We start from the raw sequence: 22,640 nt of genomic DNA, 5'->3' as shown, positions 1-22,640 counted from the left end.
AATGGGGTTACATCCTGATGAATCCTTCGTAAATTTAAAATATCCTAAGTCAAAAATGCATTTAATACACATAAACCTACTGAACATCACAGCTTAGCCTAGCCTACCTTAAATATGCTCAGAACACTTACATTAGCCTACAGTTGGGCAACATCTAACACAAAGCCTATCTTATAGCAAAGTGTTAAATATCTCTTGTAATTTATTAAATACTATACTGAAAGTGAAAAACGGAATGGTTGTATGGGTACTTGAAGTATGGTTTCTATTGAATGTGATTACTTTCACACCATTGCAGTCAAAAAATCCTGCTGAACCATTGTAAGTCAAGGACCATCTATACACCAATAAATTGTGATTCCCTCATTGATACAATGGAATAAATGCAGCCAAAAAAAGAACTAGTTCCTTCTCTTTGGTGCTCTGCTGGTACATAGTGGCCCATGTGATTCTTGGTGCAGTGCTCCATGGGTCGGGAGGATCCTTGACCAGGTACAGTGGTCCCTGCAGTCACTGGCATCAGGGCCAGGTCACATGGGTCTGGGAATGCTCAGCTGGCTTGGAGGCCTATGTAAAGTGGGGAGCAGAGGAAGGCTTGGCTAGTGTCATCAGAATGATTCTTATGGATGAATGAAGCAAATGAATAAATATAAGAATAATGAGGGCTGAGGCTGGGCGCAGTGGCTCATGCCTGTAATCCCAGCACTTTGGGAGGCTGAGGCAGGCTGATCACGAGGTCAGGAGATCGAGATCATCCTGGCTAACACGGTGAAATGTAATCTCTACTAAAAATAAAAAAATAAAAAAAAATTAGCTGGCTGTGGTGGCGGGCACCTGTGGTCCCAGCTACTTGGGAGGCTGAGGCAGGAGAATGGCATGAACCTGGGAGGCGGAGCTTGCAGTGAGCCAAGATCACACCACTGCACCTCCAGCCTGGGTGACAGAGACAGACTCCATCTCAAAAAAAAAAAAAAAAGAAGAATGAGGGCTGAGCACTGTGGCTCATGTCTGTAGTCCCAGCACTTTGGGAGACCAAGGTGAGTGGATCGCTTGAGCTCAAGAGTTTTGAGAGCAGCCTGGGCAACATAGCAAAATGAAAAATACAAAAATTAACTGGGTATGGTGGCACATGCCTGTAGTCCCAGCCACTCAGGAGGCTGAGGTGGGAGAATCACTTGAACCCGGGAGGTGGAGGCTGCAGTGAGCTGAGATTGTGCCACTGCACTCCAGCCTGGGTGAGAGTGACACCCTGTCTCAAAAAAAAGAATTGACAACTAGGTTGCTGTCAGAAAAAGGTGCCACAAACATGGGAAGAGCCAAAATAAACCCTGTGGAACAAGACTGTAACTGGAGCTATCGATGTCAACTTATGGTTTCTTATGCAGAGAAATGTCAAAAATGTCAAGCTCATGAAAGACAAACACTGAGGAACTGTTTCATATTGAAGCTAAAGCAACATGGCAACACACACGAGTAATCTTGGACTGCATAGAGCTATAAAGGACAACTGGAACAACTGACGAAATCTGAATGGGATCTTATGAAATTGAATGGTAATTTCTTGATTATGATTACATTACAGGGTATGTAGACATGTATCCTTATTTTTAGAAAATATACACTGAGGTTTATATACTAAGTGGATGATGAAGTATCGTATCTTCAACGTACTCTTCAATAGTTCAGGAAATAAAAATAGGATACATATGTAGTGTGCATGAAAATGATAGGGTAAATGCGCTAAACGCTTACAACTGGGGAATCTGGAAAGGGAAATATAGGCATTCTTTATGCTATCATGGCAAATATTGTAATTTTTAAATAAGTTTTTTAAAAAGGACATTTTTGGCTGGGCACGGTGGCTCACGCCTGTAATCCCAGCACTTTGGGAGACCGAGGTGGGCGGCTCACGAGGTCAGGAGATCGAGACCATCCTGACCAACATGGTGAAACCCCATCTCTACTAAACATACAAAAATTAGCTGGGTGTAGTGGCGCATGCCTGTAATCCTAGTTACTTGGGAGGCTGAGGCAGGAGAATCGCTTGAACCAGGGAGTCAGAGGTTGCAGTGAGCTGAGATCGCACCACTGCACTCCAGCCTGGCAACAGAGCAAGACTCCACCTCAAAAAAAAAAAAAGACATTCTTTATATTATACAACAAATTCCAAATGAAAAAAAGAAGTTCAGAGAATTGTATGTTATTCTTTGTGAGGGCGGATGGTGACAGTATGGACACATGTGTTTTGTGATTATATTCTTCTATATGCAGAGTGCCTCTAGAAACATATGCAAGGAACTAATCTACATCAATTTCTTCCACAGTTGAAAAACGGGTGGCTAGAGAAGAATAACACTTTTTACTCTCTGAAACTTAAATTTTGCACTATATGAAATGTAGTAACAAAATACAAAACAAAATGCTTTAATTTAGTGGTTGCCAAATGCAATGCCAGACTGGCAACCTTAGAACCACCTGGGAAACATTTAAAAATAAATTAATAGGCCTCAATTCCCAAAATTTATTTCTGTAAGCCCAGGGTAGGACTCAGGTATCAGTAAAATTTCCCCAGTTAATTTCCTCAGCCTACTCAACATGAAGATAAGAATAAAGAACTTTATTATGATCCAGGCCAGGTGCGGTGGCTCACGCCTGTAGTGCCAGCTTGGGAGGTGGAGGCGGGTGGATTGCTTGAGGGCAGGAGTTCAAGACCAGCCTAGCCAACATGGCAAAATCTCATTTCTACTAAAAATACAAAACTCAGCTGGGCGTGGTGGCGGGTGCCTGTAATCCCAGCTACTCGAGTGGCTGAGGGAGGAGAATTGCTTGAACCCAGGAGGCAGAGGTTGCAGTGAGCTGAGAATGCACCACTGTATTCCAGCCTATGCGACAGAGCAAGACCTTGTCTTAAAAAAAAAGAAAAAAAAAAGAACTTTATGATGATCTACTTCCACTTAATGAATAGTAAATATATTTTCCCTTCCTTGATATTTTCTTAATAACATTTTATTTTCTCTAGGTTACTTTAAGAATACAGTATATAATACACAGAAGATAGAAATATGTTAAATGACTATGTTTATCAGTAAGGCTTCTGGTCAACAGTAGGTTTTACTAATTAAGTATTTTGGGAGTCAAGAGTTATAGTGGATTTTAGACTGTGCAAGGTTGATACCCCAAACCCACACTGTTCAAGGGTCAACTGTATAATGTAACAAGATTATATAGCTATTAATTTTTAGTTAAAAACAAATCAGTTCCCACAAATAGATACAGTATCTGTAACATTCTAGGATGGGGTGGTAAGTTCACATTCTGGATCAAGTGTTAATTTTATTGTGTTTTATTTCAATACATATTAAACTATATTCTTTTGTATGTATCAGATGTTACATCAGAAGTATGTAATTTTTAAAAATTAAAGCAACAAAAGAACAATTAGTTTAGAAGTTTGGTCCTTACATTTAAAAAGAGAAGTAAATACAAGAAAACTAAGCATTACATGCCAGCAGTACATATTTATTATTATTCATGAATGGTGAAAAGACTTACAAGGCCCATTATTATGAGTATAACCACACATATGAAATATCACTTAGCGGCAACATGGGATGAAAAGGACAGTTATATATTTATATTAAAAAAATACACGTTTGCATTCAATGTTTGCCTAGAAAAAAAATACATGTACACACACTCTTTCAAGTGCTCCCCATAAACTGCTATAAAAGCAGGAGGCATCAAGCTGTAGAAGTTCCAATATACATAACATGTTGAAATATCTCAAGCATAAAAACTGTACGTAACTTGCAAAAATAAAGTTCCTTTCTTCAAACATTTTGATCTGAGCTCAGGCAAAGCAAATAATGAACACCAATGATTTTTATACTATTTCACACAATTTAAAATAATCAACATGAAAAGGTCAACAGCTTCAAAAATCCTGAAAACATGGAGGTTACGAGAATGAACAATTTCATCTGAAAAGTCTACAGCAGATCTGCTTCATCCTGACTCTCAAATATTTAAGGATCATAATTTACTATACTCAAACTCCAAGTTTAGCCAGGACAAACAAAATGATAAAAAGAAAAATTACTGCAAACAGGGCATGACTGCCCTTTAGTTTCTTTAGACAATTTCACTAGTGCAAGAGCATCATTTACCTGAAAGATCCTAAGAGTCACAATTAAAGTACTCATACAAAACTATTTCCTTTGTTCTTTAAAAAGTGCCACATACTATACTTTTCATTTAAAAAAAAAAAAAAACCAACACAAATAAACTAATGAAAGACGGTTTGTCTCCATCTCTTGTCAATGAGGAAAGGCCAAAGTGATTCTTTGATTCCAATTCGAAATGGTGTTCGTTGGCCAATGCCCAAGGTCTCCAATTTGGAGCAGTCAAGCTGAGCATTTCTTGGACGTTGTGCTCCTAGGACAGGGCTGTCAGTAATCTTTAAAGAAAGATAAACACAAAAAAATCAAAAGTAAGTGAAAGGCTATATTTTGAGGGCTTTGTTCTCCGACCTTTTTTTTTTAATATGTATATATTTTTAAACAGAGATGAGATCTCCCTCCATTGCCCAGGCTAGTCTCAAATTCCTGGGCTCAAGGGATCCTCCTGCCTCAGCCTCCCAAAGTGTTGGGATTACAAGCATGAGCCATTGTGCCTGGCCATTTTGAGGTTTTATATTTGCTACTTATTTTTGCTCTTAGTGTAAGAAATCTGATTTGATCATCCCTGGAAAAATAAACCAAATGCCTGTCACCATCAAGACAATAATACATTTTCTACAAACTTCAATACTCATGATCTTCTCTACAGATGATAATTTAGAGAAAAGCAGCACTATGAACAGCCAGCATACAAGCAAAGTTCACTTTGATTAGTACTGAGAAATGAAGTTACCCAACACAGCAATAATATATACCACAGCAATGGATCTAAAGAAGGTTTTTACAGCCATGTACTTACAGGTCTTAAGTGACTGCTGGGGAGGTTGAAGGCATCTGCAATTGCACATGCCATTTCATACTTAGTCATCTGTTCATTGCCAGACCAGTGAAAGGTTCCCTTAATTGATGGATCCTAAGAACAATGACACAATAAATTCAATAGTTTCAACTTTTTGAGCTGAGTAGAATAATAGGTTTGACAAAAAAGCTTACTTAAAATAAGGTCCAGGAACTAAAAGGCAACTCTCTTTTTCTGGAAAGCTCTCCACAAGATATCTAAAATCAAATTCCTACTAATACTCTTAGCAAAACACAAAAGAGCAATTTCTAGAATTTAAACCTTAAGAATTTTTAAAATCAAAAAAAGGCTCCAATTTTACTTAATTAGTGGGAACATAAAAAATCATCATTACAAATTTTTATGAAAACAGTACAATTTAATGAGTATTTTTAATTATCCTAAGCTGAAACAAAAACTTAATAGAACCATTTTTCAAGTTGAGCTATAACTTTCTTAAATATTGTCATGTTATATATTACAAAATATAATTCTCATATATTAAAAACTGTGGTCATCCTATTAATATTCTAAACTAAATCAGTCTCATCTTTCTTTGTATGGATATTATATTTAATATCAACTTTTTCAAATGTGCTGGGATTACAGGTGTGAGCCACCATGCCCAGCCCCCAAAGAGTACCTTCTTATAAGACCTTAGATGATTATTTTGAAGTTTCCTAACACTTTGCAATAAAAGAAATGATGGGATCTATAGTACATAAGAAATATATTCAAACAGAAGAGCATAATATTTTTATTCTTCATGAATATAGTGTATATGTAAACTACTTTTGTTTGGTCTCCTAGTTTTAAAAAAGCACTTTTGGCTTTCACTCAGTAACACTCCAAGTATAGCTATGAAAGTTCAAGCATGGAAAAGACAAACCAGACCTCCGCTAAGATAGGACTCAGGAATCCTTCTTACCAGCATTCTCTTCTCTGCTAGCTGCCGGCACACAGTGGCCACATCTTTGACATGTGTGGGGAACCTCTGCTGCCAGTGATCCATGTTTGCTGACTTGTTGCTGAACTGCACTTTATCAAACATAACAGTCACAGCACTTTCTTCGAGCTTTTCAACTTCCCCATACAGAATAGGAATCCTCAAAACAGCAGCTCCTAAAGAATAAAAGCAAATAATTTAAAGCTGATTGGTTCTTAAATTTTGATGTAAGATACAAGGGTGTGGATTTAAATAATATCAAAGTAGAAACCTTGCCTTTTAATTAAAATATACCAAAATGACACAGCTCACTTGTGACAATAAGATGTAAAAATATTCAAGGCCAGGCACAGGCACAGTGGCTCATGCCTATAATGCTAGCACTTTGGGAGGCCAAGGCAGAAGGATCGCTTGAAGCCAGGAGTTCAAGATGAGCCTGGGCATCATAGCAAAACTCTGTCTCTACAAAAAATTAAAATGAAAATTAGCTGGGCAGGTGGCACATGCCTGTAGTCCCAGCTACTTGGGAGGCTGAGTAAGGCAAAAGGATGTCTTGAGCCTGGAAGTTCAAGGTTGCAATGAGCTATGACTGCACCACTGTACTCCAGCCTGGGCAACAGAGTGAGACCCTGCCTCAAAAATAAAATTAAAAACAGTCAAAGGCTGAGTGCGGTGGGGCTCATGCCTGTAATTCCAGCACTTGGGAGGCCAAGGCAGGAGGACTACTTGAGCCCAGGAGTTTGAGACCAGCGTGGGCAACACAGTGAGACCTTGTCTCTACAAAATGTAAAAAAGTTAGCCATTCGTGGTGGGAGGATCGCTTAAGCCAAGGAGGTCAAGGGTATAGTAAGCTGTGTTCACCCTACTGCACTCCAGCCCAAGCGACTGAGACCTTGTCTCAAAAAAAAAAAAAAAAAAGGCAAAACCACATTTGTTAAGTATCTTCTGTCATTTGGACTAGTTTTTTTATATACATAAATCCTACATTAATATGATCATTAAAAATAAAACCTATCATGACAACTAAATGCAATGAATAGTCTTTGACTGGATGCTAGATTAAAAAATAAAAGCAATAAAGGACATTTTTGGCATAAATGAGAAAATTCCTAAATAGATTTGTATTTGATTACAGTACCATATTAATGTTAGGTTTCCAATGTATGATAACTGCATTGTAATTATGTCAAGAACATTCTTGTTGTTAGAAGATAAAAGGTGAAGTATTTGGAGATGAAATTCAACTAATTATCAATGGGTCTGGCAAAAGCAAACGTATAAAACAAATGTGACAAAACATTAACAATTTGTGAATCTATGTGAAGGGTATATGAGTGTTCACATTAGTTTTACAACCACTCATTAATATTTAGATTTTATAATGGTCCCTGCTGATGGTATACAATAGTTAACACTTTAACTGCAAATCAAACATTTTCTTTTAAATTATATGACAAGAGAACTTAGATACTGCTATGGTTTGAATGTTTTTGTCCTCTCCAAAAATTCATGTTGAAACTTAATCCACGAAGCAACAGTGTTGGGAGGTGGGGCATTTTGGGAAGTGTTCAGGTGGTCATCAGCACTCTGCTCTTATAAATGGATTAATGCCATTATAAAAGGGCTTGAAGGAGAAGCACATCCCTTTCTGCTCTTCTGCCGTAAGAACACAGCATTCCTCTCCTCCAGAGGACCAGAAAGACCCTCACCTTGATCTTGGACTTCTCAGCCTCTAGAACTGTGTGAAATAAATTTCTGTTCTTTATAAATTACTGAGTTGTTGGTATTCTGTTATAGCAGCACGAAACAAACTAAGACAAATGTATTCAAGGATGATTTCAACAGAATAATTTATAATACAAGAAAACTTTTTAAAAAACTAAATGTCCATTAGTAAGGTATTCTATACTAGGGCTGCTTCTCAAGGCCATAGTACAGTCTAAGGCAGTAGTTTTAGTGCAGGGGACCATTAAATTAAGTACTATGCAGCCACTAATAGGAGTAAGATATCCCAGAATAGGTTCCACTTGTACTGAAATGCAAAGATATTGAGGGAAAAAAAACCAGGTTATGAAACAACATGCATACACTTTTTGAAAATATATAAAAATGCTTCCACACTTAACCACATTTGGTGTTTATCTCCCTGAGGCAGCATTTATGAGAACTTTTGTTCTTAGTAAGTTTACATTTTTTCTAAGGAGTGTATACTTTTTATATATGGAGATGTGTATTATACACAAACACATATAGGAAAAAAGAACCATACATAGAATGTTAATACATACAACATACATATAACAGAATACAAACAAAATACATACACATGTAACAGAATAACATACATATAACAGAATACATACACAGAATATCTCACTCTAAGAGAAATTATACTGCCCTGTTTTTTGAAAATAAGTTAAAAAAGCTTGCATTACCTGACTTGTTTTCTATGTGTAAAGATGAATATGTAAACACTGATAGTGGAAACTGTCTTGAAGGATTCACAAAGTAGTTATCTCAGAATTTTTTATTTTCTTTATTAACTATATTCTAATTTTTCTCTAATGATTCATATTCATCGACTTTTTAAATTTAAAAACATGTATATGTATATGTATAAATAATTTTTAAAGTCTTCAAAAACAATCAGGGGCTAAAGAGATTATGTCTTACCTAGATTGTTCTCCAGGACAGCCTTTTCTCCATCTAATTTTGTTTTGCCATACAAATTTAGGGGAGCTGGTATGTCTTCCTCTCTGTAAGGTGGATTTGTTCCATCAAATACATAATCTGAGCTAATGTAGATGAGAAATGCTCCAACAGCAGCTACAAAAAAAGAAGACAAATCTATTAAATGTTTACATGACATTACTCTTTCATGGAATTTAGAATGGTTTTTCATGATATATAAAAACAACCATCTACAAAACTTTAATTTCTAAAAACTCAGCAATCACTTAATATTTTATGAAAATTTTATAAAGTCATCATTACCTGCTTCCTTTGCTAAATTCCCAGAAGCATCCACATTAAGTTGAGAGGCAGCATCTGGCTGATTTTCTACAACATCTGGTCTTCTCTCTGCTGCACAATGTACTATAACATGGGGCTGGAAGTTAAGCATTGACGTATTTTTAACTCAAAATAAAATGAAAGAGGTATTACAGCCTTCTTAAAGTTAATTCAGAGAAAAATGTGCAGTAAGTCAACATTCTTTCAACTAAGAATAAATCATTGTAATTTCTAATGCAGTTTTGTCATGCTGCTTCTTTTCCCCGCAAGGTTCAAACTTAAAATATTTATAGGCACTGAAAAGAGTATTTCTTTTTTTTTTTTTTTTTTTTTTTTTTGTATTTATTGATCATTCTTGGGTGTTTCTCGGAGAGGGGGATATGGGAGGGTCACAGGATAATAGTGGAGAGAAGGTCAGGAGATAAACACATCAACAAAGGTCTCTGGTTTTCCTAGGCAGAGGTCCCTGCGGCCTTCTGCAGTGTTTGTGCCCCTGGGTACTTGAGATTAGGGAGTGGTGATGACTCTTAAAGAGCATGCTGCCTTCAAGCATCTGTTTAACAAAGCACATCTTGCACCGCCCTTAATCCATTTAACCCTGAGTTGACACAGCACATGTTTCAGAGAGCACGGGGCTGGGGGAAAGGCCATAGATCAACAGCATCCCAAGGCAGAAGAACTTCTCCTAGTCAGAACAAAATGGAGTCTCCTATGCCCACCTCTTGAAAAGAGTATTTCATAATATGTAGACACAAACCAGGAAAAAAACTGTCAACAACTGTATTTCTACTCTGGTGTGATGGTTCATGCATGTAATCTCAACACTTTGGGAGGCTGAGGTGAGAGACTGCTTGAGGCCAGGAGTTCAGGATAAGACTGGGCAACGTAGTGGTACTCAATCTCTACAAAAAAATTTAAAAATTAGCCAGTCGTGGTGGCATGAGCCTGTAGTTCTAACTCTGCGGAGGCCGAGGCAGAAGGATCACTTGAGCCAAGGAATTCAAGGCTACAGTGGACTGTGATCGATCTACAGTACTTCACCCTGAGCTACAGAGTGAGACCCTGTCTGAAAATAAAACAACCATGTTTCTAGGCTGGGCGCGGTGGCTCAAATCTGTAATCCCAGCACTTTGGAAGGCTGAGGTGGGCGGATCACTTGAGGTCAGGAGTTCAAGACCAGCCTGGCCAACATGGTGAAACCCCATCTCTACTAGAAATACAACAATTAGCCAGGTGTGCTTGTGCATGCCTGTAGTCTCAGGTACTCAGGAAGCTGAGGCAGGAGAATTGCTTGAACCCTGGGAGGCGGAGGCTGCAGTGAGCTCAACTGCACCACTGCACTCCAGCCTGGGCAACAAAGCAAGATTACGTCTCAAAAACAAGAACAAAACAGAAGTGTTTCTAAATCAAAACAAGTTTTATCCCCCAACTTGGACAGGAGGAAAGAGGTATCATTTATGCAATTAACATGATTTAAATATCTAATAAATCCATGTCAAAGGGAGAATAGTATCAATGATACCAAAAACCTCTCTGAGCCTGCTTCCTCAGCTCTAAAATGAAAATAACTATTTTGCAGTGTTGTGAGGTTTACAGTAACATTTGAAAACCATTTGCAGAGAAAGTGTTACTTAGAAGGCACTCTATAAACATAAGCATTTTATAAAATGCTTCATATTTGTCTTTGTCAACGTATCAAAATTTAACTTTAAGGTTTACATATACCATGTCACGCTAAATGAAAAAAATGCTACTGCATAATACAGCTTTAGAGCTTTCAAGCATAGTAGTTTCCTTGAGAGCAAGGATAGTTTCTGTATCATCGAGACAATTCTTAATATTGTTCATGTATATGTTAAAATAACCTAAATCATACCTGAAAATCATGAATGATGTGATGAACTGCATTAGAATCCAATAGATTAACCTGTTCAAATTTTGGTCTTGCTCTTCTAAAACCACAGCCAACAGCATGCCAATTATTCTGCTGAAATTCTTTGTGTACAGCTCTGCCAAGAAGCCCAGTGGCACCAGTAACCAGAACCCTCCTATTAGGGATGTTAACTTCCTCCTAAAAGGTGAAGGCAGAAAGAAAGAGTTACTAACTTTGAAAATAGTTCTCTCAAATAAATTAGTCACCATCGTTGTTCCCTAAATGTCTTAATTCTATGTATTTTGACTCACGTCCCATATCTGCAAGCCAATTCTAAAGTTAAGTTAAGGCCGGGCACCAGGCTCACGCCTGTAATTCCAATACTTTTGGAATGCGAGGCAGGTAGATCCGCTGAGCCCAGGAGTTTGAGACCAGCCTGGGTAACATAGTGAGACCCATCTCAATACAAAAAAAAAGTAAAAATATACTTTATATTTATAAAAATAAATTTTTAAAATAAAAACAGCAGAAAACACAACTTAAAAATGTAATAAAGTTAGAACAACGATTAATCAAACCATATAAAAAACTGTATCACTTAAGAAAAAGCTTTTGCCAGGCAAGGTGGCTCATGCCTTTAATCCTAGCACTTTGGGAGGCCAAGGCAGGTGGATCACTTGAGCCCAGGAGTTCGAGACCAGCCTGGGCAACACGGTAAAACCCCGTCCTTACAAAAAAAAAAATTAAAAAAAAAAAAAGCAAAAATTAGCCGAGTTACAGGTGGTGCATGCCTGTAGTCCTAGCTACTTGGGAGGCTGGGGTGGAAGGATCACTTGAGCCTGGGAGGTCAAGGCTGTAGTAAGCAGAGATCATGACATGCACTCCAGTCTGGGGGACAGAGTGAGACCCTGTCTCAAAAAAAAAATTTTTTTTAACTAAAAAAGTTATAATAATCTTACCCAAGGAAAAGAACATAAGATGATATGCAAGGAATTATGTAGATTTATATTTCCTATGTTAACAGAAAATCCTATTTTTATGATTGATAATACCCAATGAGTTAGTAAACAGCAACTTTTTTTATACTTTTGCTCCAAGTACCTAAATAGTAAATAACATTACATTCTTCAGTTTATAAGACTTTACAATTTGTCTTGCTCCTATAGATATGACTGAAGGTACTCTTTGGGTCTCTAGAGAGAAATGTGTTTTAAGTTTACCCATTTTAAGGCCTGATTAGTATTTGGGTCAAATCTGCCAATATATTTACAAGCTGACATTTATGGTCTTCAGATTTTAATCCCAAATGTTCTTTCAAGACTCAATGATTTATCATATTTTGATGGACCCAAGGTAGAGAATTAATCAACATTTCAAAGGAATATATGAGGAGGAAAAAAAACTTGGTCCTTAACAACACTTAAATGCTTTCTAAGTTTAACCAAATTGGTAAATGTTCCTTAGTTAACCCTAAATTTACCTACACAGAATCGTTAAAATTGGCCAGGCGCAGTGGCTCATGCCTGTAATCCCAGCACTTTGGGAGGCCGAGCAGGGCAGATCACCTGAGGTCAGGAGTTCAAGACCAGCCTGGCCAACATGGTGAAACCCCATCTCTTCTAAAAATACAAAAAAATTAGCCAGGCGTGGTTGCGGGCACCTGTAATCCCAGCTACTCGGGAGGCTGAGGCAGGAGAATTGCTTGAACCCAGGAGGCGGAGGTTGCAATGAGCCAAGATGGTGCCACTGCACTCCAGCCTGGGCAACAAGAGCAAGACTCCATCTCAAAAAATAAAAAAAAAGCTAAAATTAATAAACACAAAGGATAAGAAAAAATATTTTAAGCTGATCTGTGTTGCTACTGTGAAACAAATAAATTCTTACACACAGAAATGAAAAAGAACCACTATTTAGGAAACAATTTAAATTCTATGTTTCCAAGCATAGTTCCAAAAATATCCCTTCTTCCCAAGATGGGTAACACCTAGTTTCCAACCAGGATCTTGAATAAAGTCAACTTTTACTATTAAAAACAAACCAGTTATTTTATCTCAAGAGTTGTTATAATCAACTAATTCTGAGCTGTCAAAAAATTAAAATACATATACAATAACCAAAGACCTTTTAAAACCCTTAGCTCAATTAAATTACTTAGCCGAATACATACTTTTTTTTAAAAGGCACCAAAATCAAGTATTTCTAGCAATCAAAAACCTAAAATGAAAAGACTAACAGGGAAAGATAGTATAAAGGTAAATTCTTAGGATTATTTTTCCTTAGTTCAACCAATTTCAAGACATTTTAAAAGTTGAAAGCAATTTCATTCAGGCTGTGTTGCAAAACTTGGCTCTAAACCAACTGATCTATGAAAACAAGGATTTCAGCCAACAAAATATTTTCTTTGAAATTTGGCAAGAAAACAGCTCTACAAAGATTGAACTGTAAAGAGGAGAAAACATGCCAAGTCTAGTACAGATACAATCAGAGAAAACAATTTACACAGGATAAATACGGTAAAGATTCCTGAAAAAATACTCTAAAAGAGAGATAATTTGGTTTCTTCCGAGTTTCTCACTTTTTACTTCACTCTAGGGAAGCAAAGGAACAGGTACAGTTCCTAAGGTCAGTGGTTCTCATGCTTCAGTGTGGATCAGAATCACCTGGAGGGCTTTTAGATCACAAAGGTCTGGGGTGGGGCTTGATAATTTGCATTCCCAACAAGTTCCAACAAGTGATGCTGATCATCGTGATTTGGAGACTGCACTTAGAGGACCAGTGTACTCTCGAACTCCAGGAAAGTTCAAAGCTTTCATAAAAATCCATTTCTCTTATACAAGCAAAACAAAAAGTGCCATCTACCTTTCTCAAAATGACAACAGTATCTTTCCCTCTTAAAAAAGAAAACTTGAAATAGAAGCCAAAGCATTATACAATCCACAAGTTACTAAACAGTGAATTAAGATCTGTGTACTTCACTGATTCTGTGAAGTACGCTTGTTTCTTCATTTTAACATCTCTGTTAAATGAATAAAAAAAATAAATCTTATGAATTGTCATAGTTTAGCAGTATTTTTTGCTAACTTAGTGCAACTTAAGTAAGAGTCCAGATGATCTTCTTATAATTAAGAGCTTCTTGGAGTTGATGCAGTATTAAGTAAAGAGAAGAACAAGGCTCTTTAGGGAATATAATACGCTTAACTTAAAAAAGCAAGTGGAGTTGTATAAGAAAATGCAACTTTATATCCTTATACCCCTGGGTTACTACCTAAGGTCTCCAGTAAGCCCCAGCCTATAACATGTTAATTTTCAAACAGAATGTTGTGCAGTATCATTTCCATTTCAGTAAATGCTTGCCCTTCAGATCCTCACTCTTAATAAAAATCTTGAGCACTGACATCTGACCCCAGGGTACTGTACACTGTTTCATATTTTTTTCTAGGTAATTTTAGGTAATCTCAACTACTTGGGAGGCTGAGGCAAGAGAACTGCTTGAACCTGGGAGACAGAGGTTGTAGTGAGCCAAGATCGCGCCATTGCACTCCAGCCTGGGGGACAAGAGCTAGACTTCATCTCAAAAAAACAAAACAACAACAACAACAAAAAAAAAAAAACAAAAAAAAGAAAACTAACATGTTATATAAGTATATAATCATAGTTGTTTTTTTTTTTTTTTTTTAATAACAGCAGTTTGAGGCCAGGTGCCATGGCTCACACCTGTAATCCCAGCACTTTGGGAGGCCAAGGTGGGTGGACCACCTGAGGTCAGGGGTTCATAACTAGCCTGGCCAACATGGTGAAACGCTGTCTCTACCAAAAATACAAAAATTAGTCAGGCATGGTGGTGGGTGCCTATAATCTCAGCTACTTGGGAGGCTGAGGCAAGAGAATCGCTTGAACCCTGGAGGCAGAGGTTGCAGTGAGCAGAGACTGAGCCACTGCAATTCAGACTGGATGACAGAGCAAGAAGAAAAAAACTAAAAAAAAAAAAACAGCAGCTTTTTAGACGAGATATTATTTCCAAAGCGAGTAACAAGAAGTCCAGTGTTAAAGGTTTTGTCTACAGTAAAAGAGAAAAAGCTGGAACCTGAGTCTTCTTGCTTCTCTGGGGTCAAGTCAAATACACTGCATTTTGTCTCAATCCTGTGAACTAACATTTGGTTTCATGAATGATTAAAGTTTTATCTGTTCTGCCACAAACTGGTGTTTAGAAGTTATTCCATCTCTACTGATCTAATTCCTCATTGGTAAATGGGGGAGGCATTTAGACAAAATGACTAAGGCTCTTTCAGCTTTAAAGTTCTACATTTCTAACATTTTCCATATTATCCCTACCACAAGGAGTCTGAATAGTTTCGTTTAAATAAGGTAACTTTTCCTCTGAATATGCATTACTGCGAAATTTAAAATATGCCAAACAAATATCTCTATTTTTGAGTTTCTATATAAACAGTATTCTGCCTTTTACACTGTTTTATTGAGGCTTTTCGGTTCGTTCTTTAGAAAAAGAAATATCCCTCTAAATAAACTACTTTGGACCTGCACTCCATTAATTATTTTAGTTGTGCACAAGGAAGAAATGTCTAAACACTTTAAGAAACTCAGAATGAAAGAATAAAATGCTATCTAGTTCACTCAAGGCACAATAAAGAGTTGATAATACTTTGCCTGAAGTCTACTTTTTCTCAATTTTTATTACATGGCGGAAAGTAGATCTAATATCAGTTTAAGTTACTCTAAACGTATCTGCCTCTTACTGTCTAAACTTTGAAGTACGGAATTCAATCACTCCAAGGGACCAGATTTATGGACACCAAAAAAAATTTCTTGAAAAATTAAGTACATATAAATAAATGTTCTTGTTATCCTATCTAATCGAATGACACCAAATGGTATAGGTAATGGGAGATACATGGCTCTTTCCAAATGGTCCAACACAGTACTCTGGGACAGTGATTTCTACTTTAGCACACCTGCATTAATGTCTACTAAAAATGTTCTAGAAAAGTAAAGAATGGAGTATTACTAGTATTTGGTTTTCCTAAATTTCAGTGGTAAATACCTTGTCGTTTTTGGAAACTTTAAAACTTGGCACAGTTTCATGTTTATTTTTTAATTCCCCAGAAACAGACCTTTAAGTAAACATTACTGGGCTTTACTTTTTAAGATTCTCTGACTACTTAGGTGGGATTGGTCTAACTCCTACTGCGACGCTACTGTGCTCCACAGACAGTATTACTAACAAGAACCACTCCAGGCTGCTTCTTTAACATTAACTATGAGACAGTTCTAGTTCTCATGAGTCAGTAAGCTTTAATTCTACAGGTTTTGAGAGCAGTAAGTCTGTGCCAAGCTCTTCGTTGTTTCATTTTTAATGAAGGAAAACATGAAAAGCTATTTTCATTTTTATATTGAACTTCTTTTTGTGAAAGTAGATTAAGCTTTATATGCACACGTACACATACGAATGCATACATATAAATGTAAACGTACAATATGTAACATGCACTCAGCACCGTCTGGAGGACCTAGGAACATAGAGGTTTAATAGACCATTTATCCTAACTTTACACTCAAAGAACCAAAGTGATTTGAAAACCCTAAGTAAATTTGGAATCATAAAAACTTTGCATTAACAGAAACAGCCATCTCCTATATTCTCTCTTCTCTCCAAAAGACATGGTCTGGGCATTAGCAGTGTTCTTATCCCCAGGGCTGGATATGTTCTGTGGACAGATTAATGCTGGAGGCCCTTGAGTGGAATGGAGCAGGATGGGGCGGGGGTGCGAGGGGCACCAGAGATGGATCTTCCAATCATCATCATAGTCTTCCTTCAGGGAAACTCCGTAGTGGTTCAAAGCCCGACACAGTCACACAAACCTGTATCTGAATTCCAGGCTCCAACCTTACGGAATGAACGTGGGCCAATGTCTCACCCTCTATACCTGTTTTCTCATCTACAAAATGAGGCAATAACAGTATCTCACAGTGGAGGATTAAAGTAATGCCCGTCAAGTGCATAACATAGTGCAGACAACTTAAGAGTTCAATAAGTTGTCATGTCCAGCACTTTTATTTTTGAGAAGTCACCTTTTCCTGTTCTTTGTCAAACCCACGAACTTGTAAGATCGAGGAATACGAACCAAAGATGAATAAACGGGGAAAAACAAAATCAAAACAGAAACAATTCTGAAAAACCTCTTCGTCCTCAGGAGCAGAGACAGAACTCGAAAGTAAAACCTCCACCTACTTGCTTCCTGCCGCAGTGGCTGGAAGAAAAAAACACTGACCCGTGTGCGCTGAGATAAACAAACTCGGTAGCGCCCCCCTCGGATCCGGGGCTGGGAGGGTGGCGGTGAGACCACTCCCGGCCGGAGGCTCTGACCCGGGCGAAATACGCCTGGAAAGCCGCCCGAGCCCCGGCGGCTCGTCCCCCTCGGCGCCCCCGCTCCCACCGGAGACGCCCAGGCCGACTCCCTCACCTCCACCAGCCGGCAGCTCCCGGGAACAAAGTGTATAGAGAGCTCTTTCTCCCGCCCCACCATGCCCGCCGTCTTCACGCCGCAGCCTCAGCGGCCGCCACCTCCTCCAACCCAGGATCGACGCGGGCCTCAGCTCAGACGCCCTCGGCCCGCCTCCCCTAGGCCCAGAACGACCCCGCTCGCCGCTTCCGGCTTCCGCTGCCATAGCCGCGCCCGTTGATTGGCCACGCTCCGCCGACGCCCCAGAAAGAGGGCGGGTACGCGCGGTCCGCCCCCAGCCCACGCGCCGATGCTTAAAGCGACACATAAAAGAAAGGCCCTGACCTTAGGCAGTGAATTCAGGTTTTGTTTCGGAGATTTTATTTGTGTGCTTTTTATTCTACTTTTTTTCTTTTTTTTTCTTGACTCGGGAAAGGATTGAAGTGGATCGCCTTGAGTTTCAAGTTTGCAGAATGCGCAGTGCATGAGGATCGACTGAGCAATATAAAAAGTAGAATAAAAAGCATTTTAAAGTCATGGGGGGCGGGGGCGGAGGTGGGTAGAGCATAACGGACACATCTCTAGAGCCCTAGGTGGGGATTTTGAAAGATTTAGAAAAAGACAAGGAATAAAAATAAAAGGGTTGGCGTCTGAGCCATTTGTCTTCCTGGGATGATTAAAAAAAGAAAAAACCTGTGTGTGAGATTTCAAAAATGTAAAACTATTTTTAACTAATTAAAAATAAAAAGTTGTGGGGGGAAGGAAGATGAACTACTTAGGTACCTCTTCAAAACGCAGATCCTCGGACTTTACCCATAATTACAGAACAAGAAACGAGCCCGGGGTCCGACTTCTTAATGGGTTTAACCAGAATCAAGCCCACCCTTTAAGAAACACCGCCTCGGGGATTGCAGGATTGGGCCACACGAGCCCAGCCTTGGTAAGCACCGAGAATTTAAGCAGCAGCGTGTAAGGCTGGGCGTTCTACCACCTTTTAAAAGTTAATCGCCCTAAGTGCTGATGCCGACTTATTTCCCTTCCAGTTAAAAACCGCAAAAAGTCCTCAGCCGGGCCGGACGCTTGTGAAATTTATGCAGAAAGTAAACCCTGGCACAGGCCGTGTACGATTTGCCAACTTTGCACCGAATAGTCCAAGGGTTCCTGTGTGCCCAGGATAGCAAGCTCTAAACGTCGCCCACAAACGTGACCACTGCTTGGATTTTCCTAGGGCCTTTCCCCGACTCCTAATCCTTTTTGGTTTATTTTCAAACTAAAGACTAAGCAGCCTTTTAAAGAAGTTTTCCACGTCAGAACACCGTGACTTTCCTTCCTCCCCAACCCCCAACAAAAACTCATTTCCTTATTCGTGTAAACATAAAGTTTCTCTAGAACAGTAATCGAAGACAGCCTGAGGTTTCTTATGTTCCGATTTTTTGTTTAAACACAGGCTATTACTGTTCATCAGTTTGGCATTATTTACGGAATCCTTGAGGACTGCCCCAGCGCTAAACAAGCATAATCAGGGGACAACAAAGAAGAGGGCGGGAAGAGGGCCAGGGGAGCAGCCAAGATCATCTTACCACTCCTCTCTTAAAAACTGGGAATTCGGTTTAAAGTTTCTAGTCGCAACACGTGATATAATCTTACCTTTCTATGGGAGAAAAGAATTAATTCTTCATTCTTCAACGTGAAGAAGGTTTAAGGGCAAGCATATACAATTAGCATTCTGATTCTCAGAGCAGCCTAGTCTTGAGGAACAGAAAGACTTTAACTTGGCTACTTTTGAGAATCTGACTTGATCCTTTCCCCGTAAAAGTTGGGTACAGTTCTAGGGGCATATGTTTGGATATGGTTTTTAATCATTTTCTTTAATGATGGTAGGGTCTATGCGAATCAAACGCCATTCTTACATAGACAATATACAACTTGGTGTGGTGGCTAAGTCTATACATTTAAAGAGAGCAGCCTGAAACTAAAAGTTATGTTAGCAGATTCAATTTATACAAAGACAAAGAACATCTGGAACACACAACTACAGATAAAATCCTTATTTATGTAGAAACTTTATATACATAATTGCATTTAAAATGGTAAATGAAACTACAGTTCTGTCTTGCATTTTATTGTCAGCTAATGAGACTTAGCTGAGCCCTTCATAACCTGGTTCTCTAGGTCAGTAACTAAAGTTGGCTTATTCTTCCAGAGGTTCTGTTTTAAGGAAATGAATGACACCCGTTTCTATTTTCTTTACACAACAATTCTGTTTTTAGCAGGCGTTCACTGGAATGCTTTTAAAGCATCTCTTACTCTAGAATGCTTCATTTCTTGAATTGCTAGTTCTTACCTGCTCCATGTCCTCTGGCATTTCAGGCATGACTCCAGAATTAATTCAGGAGAGCAGATACGGGATGGGTCTTAGCCTCTGCCTTCTCTTGCTGGGTCTTTGTTCGCTTCTGCCTGCAGAGAGCGCAGGCACGCCAAAACGTGAGGCGCAGCTTCACTTGACCTTTTAAATTAGCATTTTGATTCCAATCCCGGAATCTCGTGCAGTTTTCCACATGGCAGTAAGCTGGTAGCTGATTCCCCGTGGTAGTCTCGAAAATACCCAATGAGAAGTTTCATGTTTAATTGCCAGTCAAGCCTGGGTCTATTTGCAGAACTATTTGGTAGAACTAACTACTTAACAAAAACAAAAACAAAAACAAAAACCCAACAACTTCCTGTCAAGACTCCTTGTAGTTTTCTCTTGCAGAAGAAGAGTGAGCCACACTTTTGGAAAGCACACAGATCATGCAGTTGATTCCTGTTCTAAAAGGCACAATTTTCTATCATTTTAGTTACACCTTATTGCAACAGATTATGTTTAGTAAAATTCTCCAGTGCTTTCCCTTCCCAGTGCTTTTTAATTATTTCAAAGGAGAGTAAAAGGCAGTGGTGGTAACAGCACGCAAGAAGTAAAATGCAACGGGTCATTTCCATTAATACTATGCTGCCCTCTGAGAAAATGGTAGATGGGGTGAGCGGCCTTAAGTTTCACAAAGCATTAAGGACTTCTAGATAAGTGATTTCCAAACCTGCCTGCACCACAGAACCTAAGGAATGAAATCATTCTCTGGGAGCGAAGCCCAGTAATCTGTTTTTGAAGACTTTCAAGGGTGATGAATGTGCTCAGTGAGCTTTGCACCGCTATTCTGAATTATGGCTCTGTATCAATTTAAGAACATCAAAAATTGCCATTCGAATTGAACTAAAAAAATCATCTAACTTTTAATGTTATATTCATTTAGAGCACACAGCGCATGGTAAACTCTGAGGCATTCAGAGAAATCTATTAATATAAATTATGAAGAATTGTTGTGTGTGTGTGTTTGCATTTGTGAACAAATGTGAACCTGAAAAAGCCGGTCCTTCAAGATGGATCCCAAGTGGCTAACTGGGCATAATTTATTTATTTTTATTATTTCAAGACAGGGTCTCCCTCTGTCACCCAGGTTGGAGAGCAGTGGTGCCATCACAGCTCACTGCAGCCTCGAACTCCTGGGCCGTGCGTAATTCTACAGCCTCAGCCTCCCAAGTAGCTCCATAGATAAGGAGTGAATATTCGCCTTGGCCATTCCTGGATTCCTTAGCTCCAGACTCCAAGCACACATTCTTTAGATGTCCTCCATAGATAGAAGTGAATATTTGCCTTGGCCATTCCCGGATTCCTTAGCTCCAAGCACACATTCTTCTTAGACCACAGGGTATTCTCAGGGTATGCTTAAAGTTATTGCTGTCAGGTGCATCTGCCATACAACGCTATTTATTTATTTATTTATTTATTTATTTATTTATTATTTTTAAGACGGACTCTCGCTCTGCTGCCCAGGCTGGAATGCAGTGACATGATCTCGGCTCACTGCAACCTCTGCCTCCCGGGTTCAAACAATTCTCCTGCCTCAGCCTCCTGAGTAGCTAGGATTACAGGTGTATGCCACCAAGCCCAGCTAATTTTTGTATTTTTAGTAGAGACGGGGTTTCACCATGTTGGTCAGGCTGGTCTCGAACTCCTGACCTCAAGTGATCCGCCTGTCTCAGCCTCCCAAGGTGCTGAGATTACAGGCATGAGCCACAGCGCCCAGCTCAGACAACACTTTAAAAAGGAAGATATAAGAATAGCCGACAAGCACATAAAAAGATGCTCAACATTAGAGAAGCAAATTAAAACCACATCAAGATATCATTACATACCTAACAGAATGGGCAAAGTTAAAGACTGAAAGCATCAAATGATAATATAAGGGAGGCAAATTTTACTTCTACCTTTTCACCTTTTCAGGGTTTTCTGGCTAGACTTCAGAATTAAATTAAGGTAGATCAACATACAAGTCTAGTTTATACAAACTTTATGTGGCATGGGCCCTTCCAAAGGAAGTGAAGACCCAAAGATGGAGTTAGAGTTGCAATTAAATACCAAATTAGACAGAATACTAAATTGTGAAAAAGTAAATTTTTTAGGCTAGAAGATCAGTTATTTTAATAAGCTTGGTACAGAATTATCTTGGCATTAACTTCCTATCTTTGGTGATAGGAATGTTACTTTAGTTCTAGTATGGGAGGGCATCATTCATGTGGGAATTTCATCTGCTTTTAAGAAACAGAAGAAAGTTCACAGTGATCTTCTTGTGCCTGCTGTTTTTTAAGTGTCTTTAACTTAAAATAGTCAAAATGCCAGTGTGGCATATTTTGGGGTAGTATATTCTCAACTCCTTCACTAACAAGCATTTTGAATAACTAGAATGCTCTTTTATTGCTAGAGGGAGTATAAAATGATACAACCACTTTAGAAAACTGTTTGGCAGTTTTTATAAAGTTACATGTATGCCTCAGAGAAATAAGAACAATAAGAAAAAAAAGGAAGAAAATAAAATAAAGTTAAACGTACACCTATTCTGGCCAGGCACAGTGGCTCACACCTGTAATCCCAGCACTTTGGGAGGCCAGGACAGGTGGATCACGAGGTCAGGAGTGAGAGACCAGCCTGACCATCATGGAGAAACCCCATCTCTACTGAAAAAAATACAAAAATTAGTGGGTGTGGTGGCATGCGCCTGTAATCCCAGCTACTCAGGAGGCTGAGGCAGGAGAATCGCTTGAACCCGGGAGGTGTAGGCTGCAGTGAGCTGAGATTGTGCCACTGCACTCGAGCCTGGGTGACAGAGAGAGACTCCATCTCAAAACAAACAAACAAACAAAAAACATACACCTATTCCATTATTCCATGTAATTCTACTTCTAGGTGCTTACCCAAGAGAAATAAAACATGTACTTATAAAGACTCACACAAGAATATTCA

The 22,640-nt window shown here is 38.8% G+C and overlaps 1 protein-coding gene across 2 annotated transcripts; it reads right to left on the bottom strand.

Moving 5' to 3' along the window:
- Nucleotides 1–3,315: 3,315 nt before the first annotated feature.
- Nucleotides 3,316–19,822, bottom strand: MAT2B (methionine adenosyltransferase 2 non-catalytic beta subunit). 2 transcript variants are annotated; one of them, NM_001132665.1, is given in 7 exon segments: nucleotides 3,316–4,456; nucleotides 4,978–5,091; nucleotides 5,945–6,138; nucleotides 8,636–8,788; nucleotides 8,957–9,071; nucleotides 10,851–11,045; nucleotides 19,650–19,822. In NM_001132665.1, coding segments are annotated over 7 exon segments (972 nt in total). In that variant the 5' UTR covers nucleotides 19,680–19,822; the 3' UTR covers nucleotides 3,316–4,285.
- Nucleotides 19,823–22,640: the final 2,818 nt, after the last annotated feature.

The sequence above is a fragment of the Pongo abelii genome, chromosome 4 (genome assembly GCF_028885655.2).
Source record: "Pongo abelii isolate AG06213 chromosome 4, NHGRI_mPonAbe1-v2.0_pri, whole genome shotgun sequence".
NCBI classification, from domain to species: domain Eukaryota; kingdom Metazoa; phylum Chordata; class Mammalia; order Primates; family Hominidae; genus Pongo; species Pongo abelii.
This window is presented reverse-complemented; position numbering and strand designations above follow the sequence as displayed.

What these genes read in the sequence shown, in the direction of transcription:
- MAT2B (XM_009241259.3), bottom strand. Translation starts at nt 17,389, where the DNA reads ATGGTGGGGCGGGAGAAAGAGCTCTCTATACACTTTGTTCCCGGGAGC. An exon ending in ACATCATTCATGATTTTCAG is followed by an intron (nt 9,072 to 10,850) that starts GTATGATTTAGG and finishes CTTAACTTCCAG; the next exon opens with CCCCATGTTATAGTACATTG. An exon ending in TAGCAGAGAAGAGAATGCTG is followed by an intron (nt 5,092 to 5,944) that starts GTAAGAAGGATT and finishes CATTGTTCTTAG; the next exon opens with GATCCATCAATTAAGGGAAC.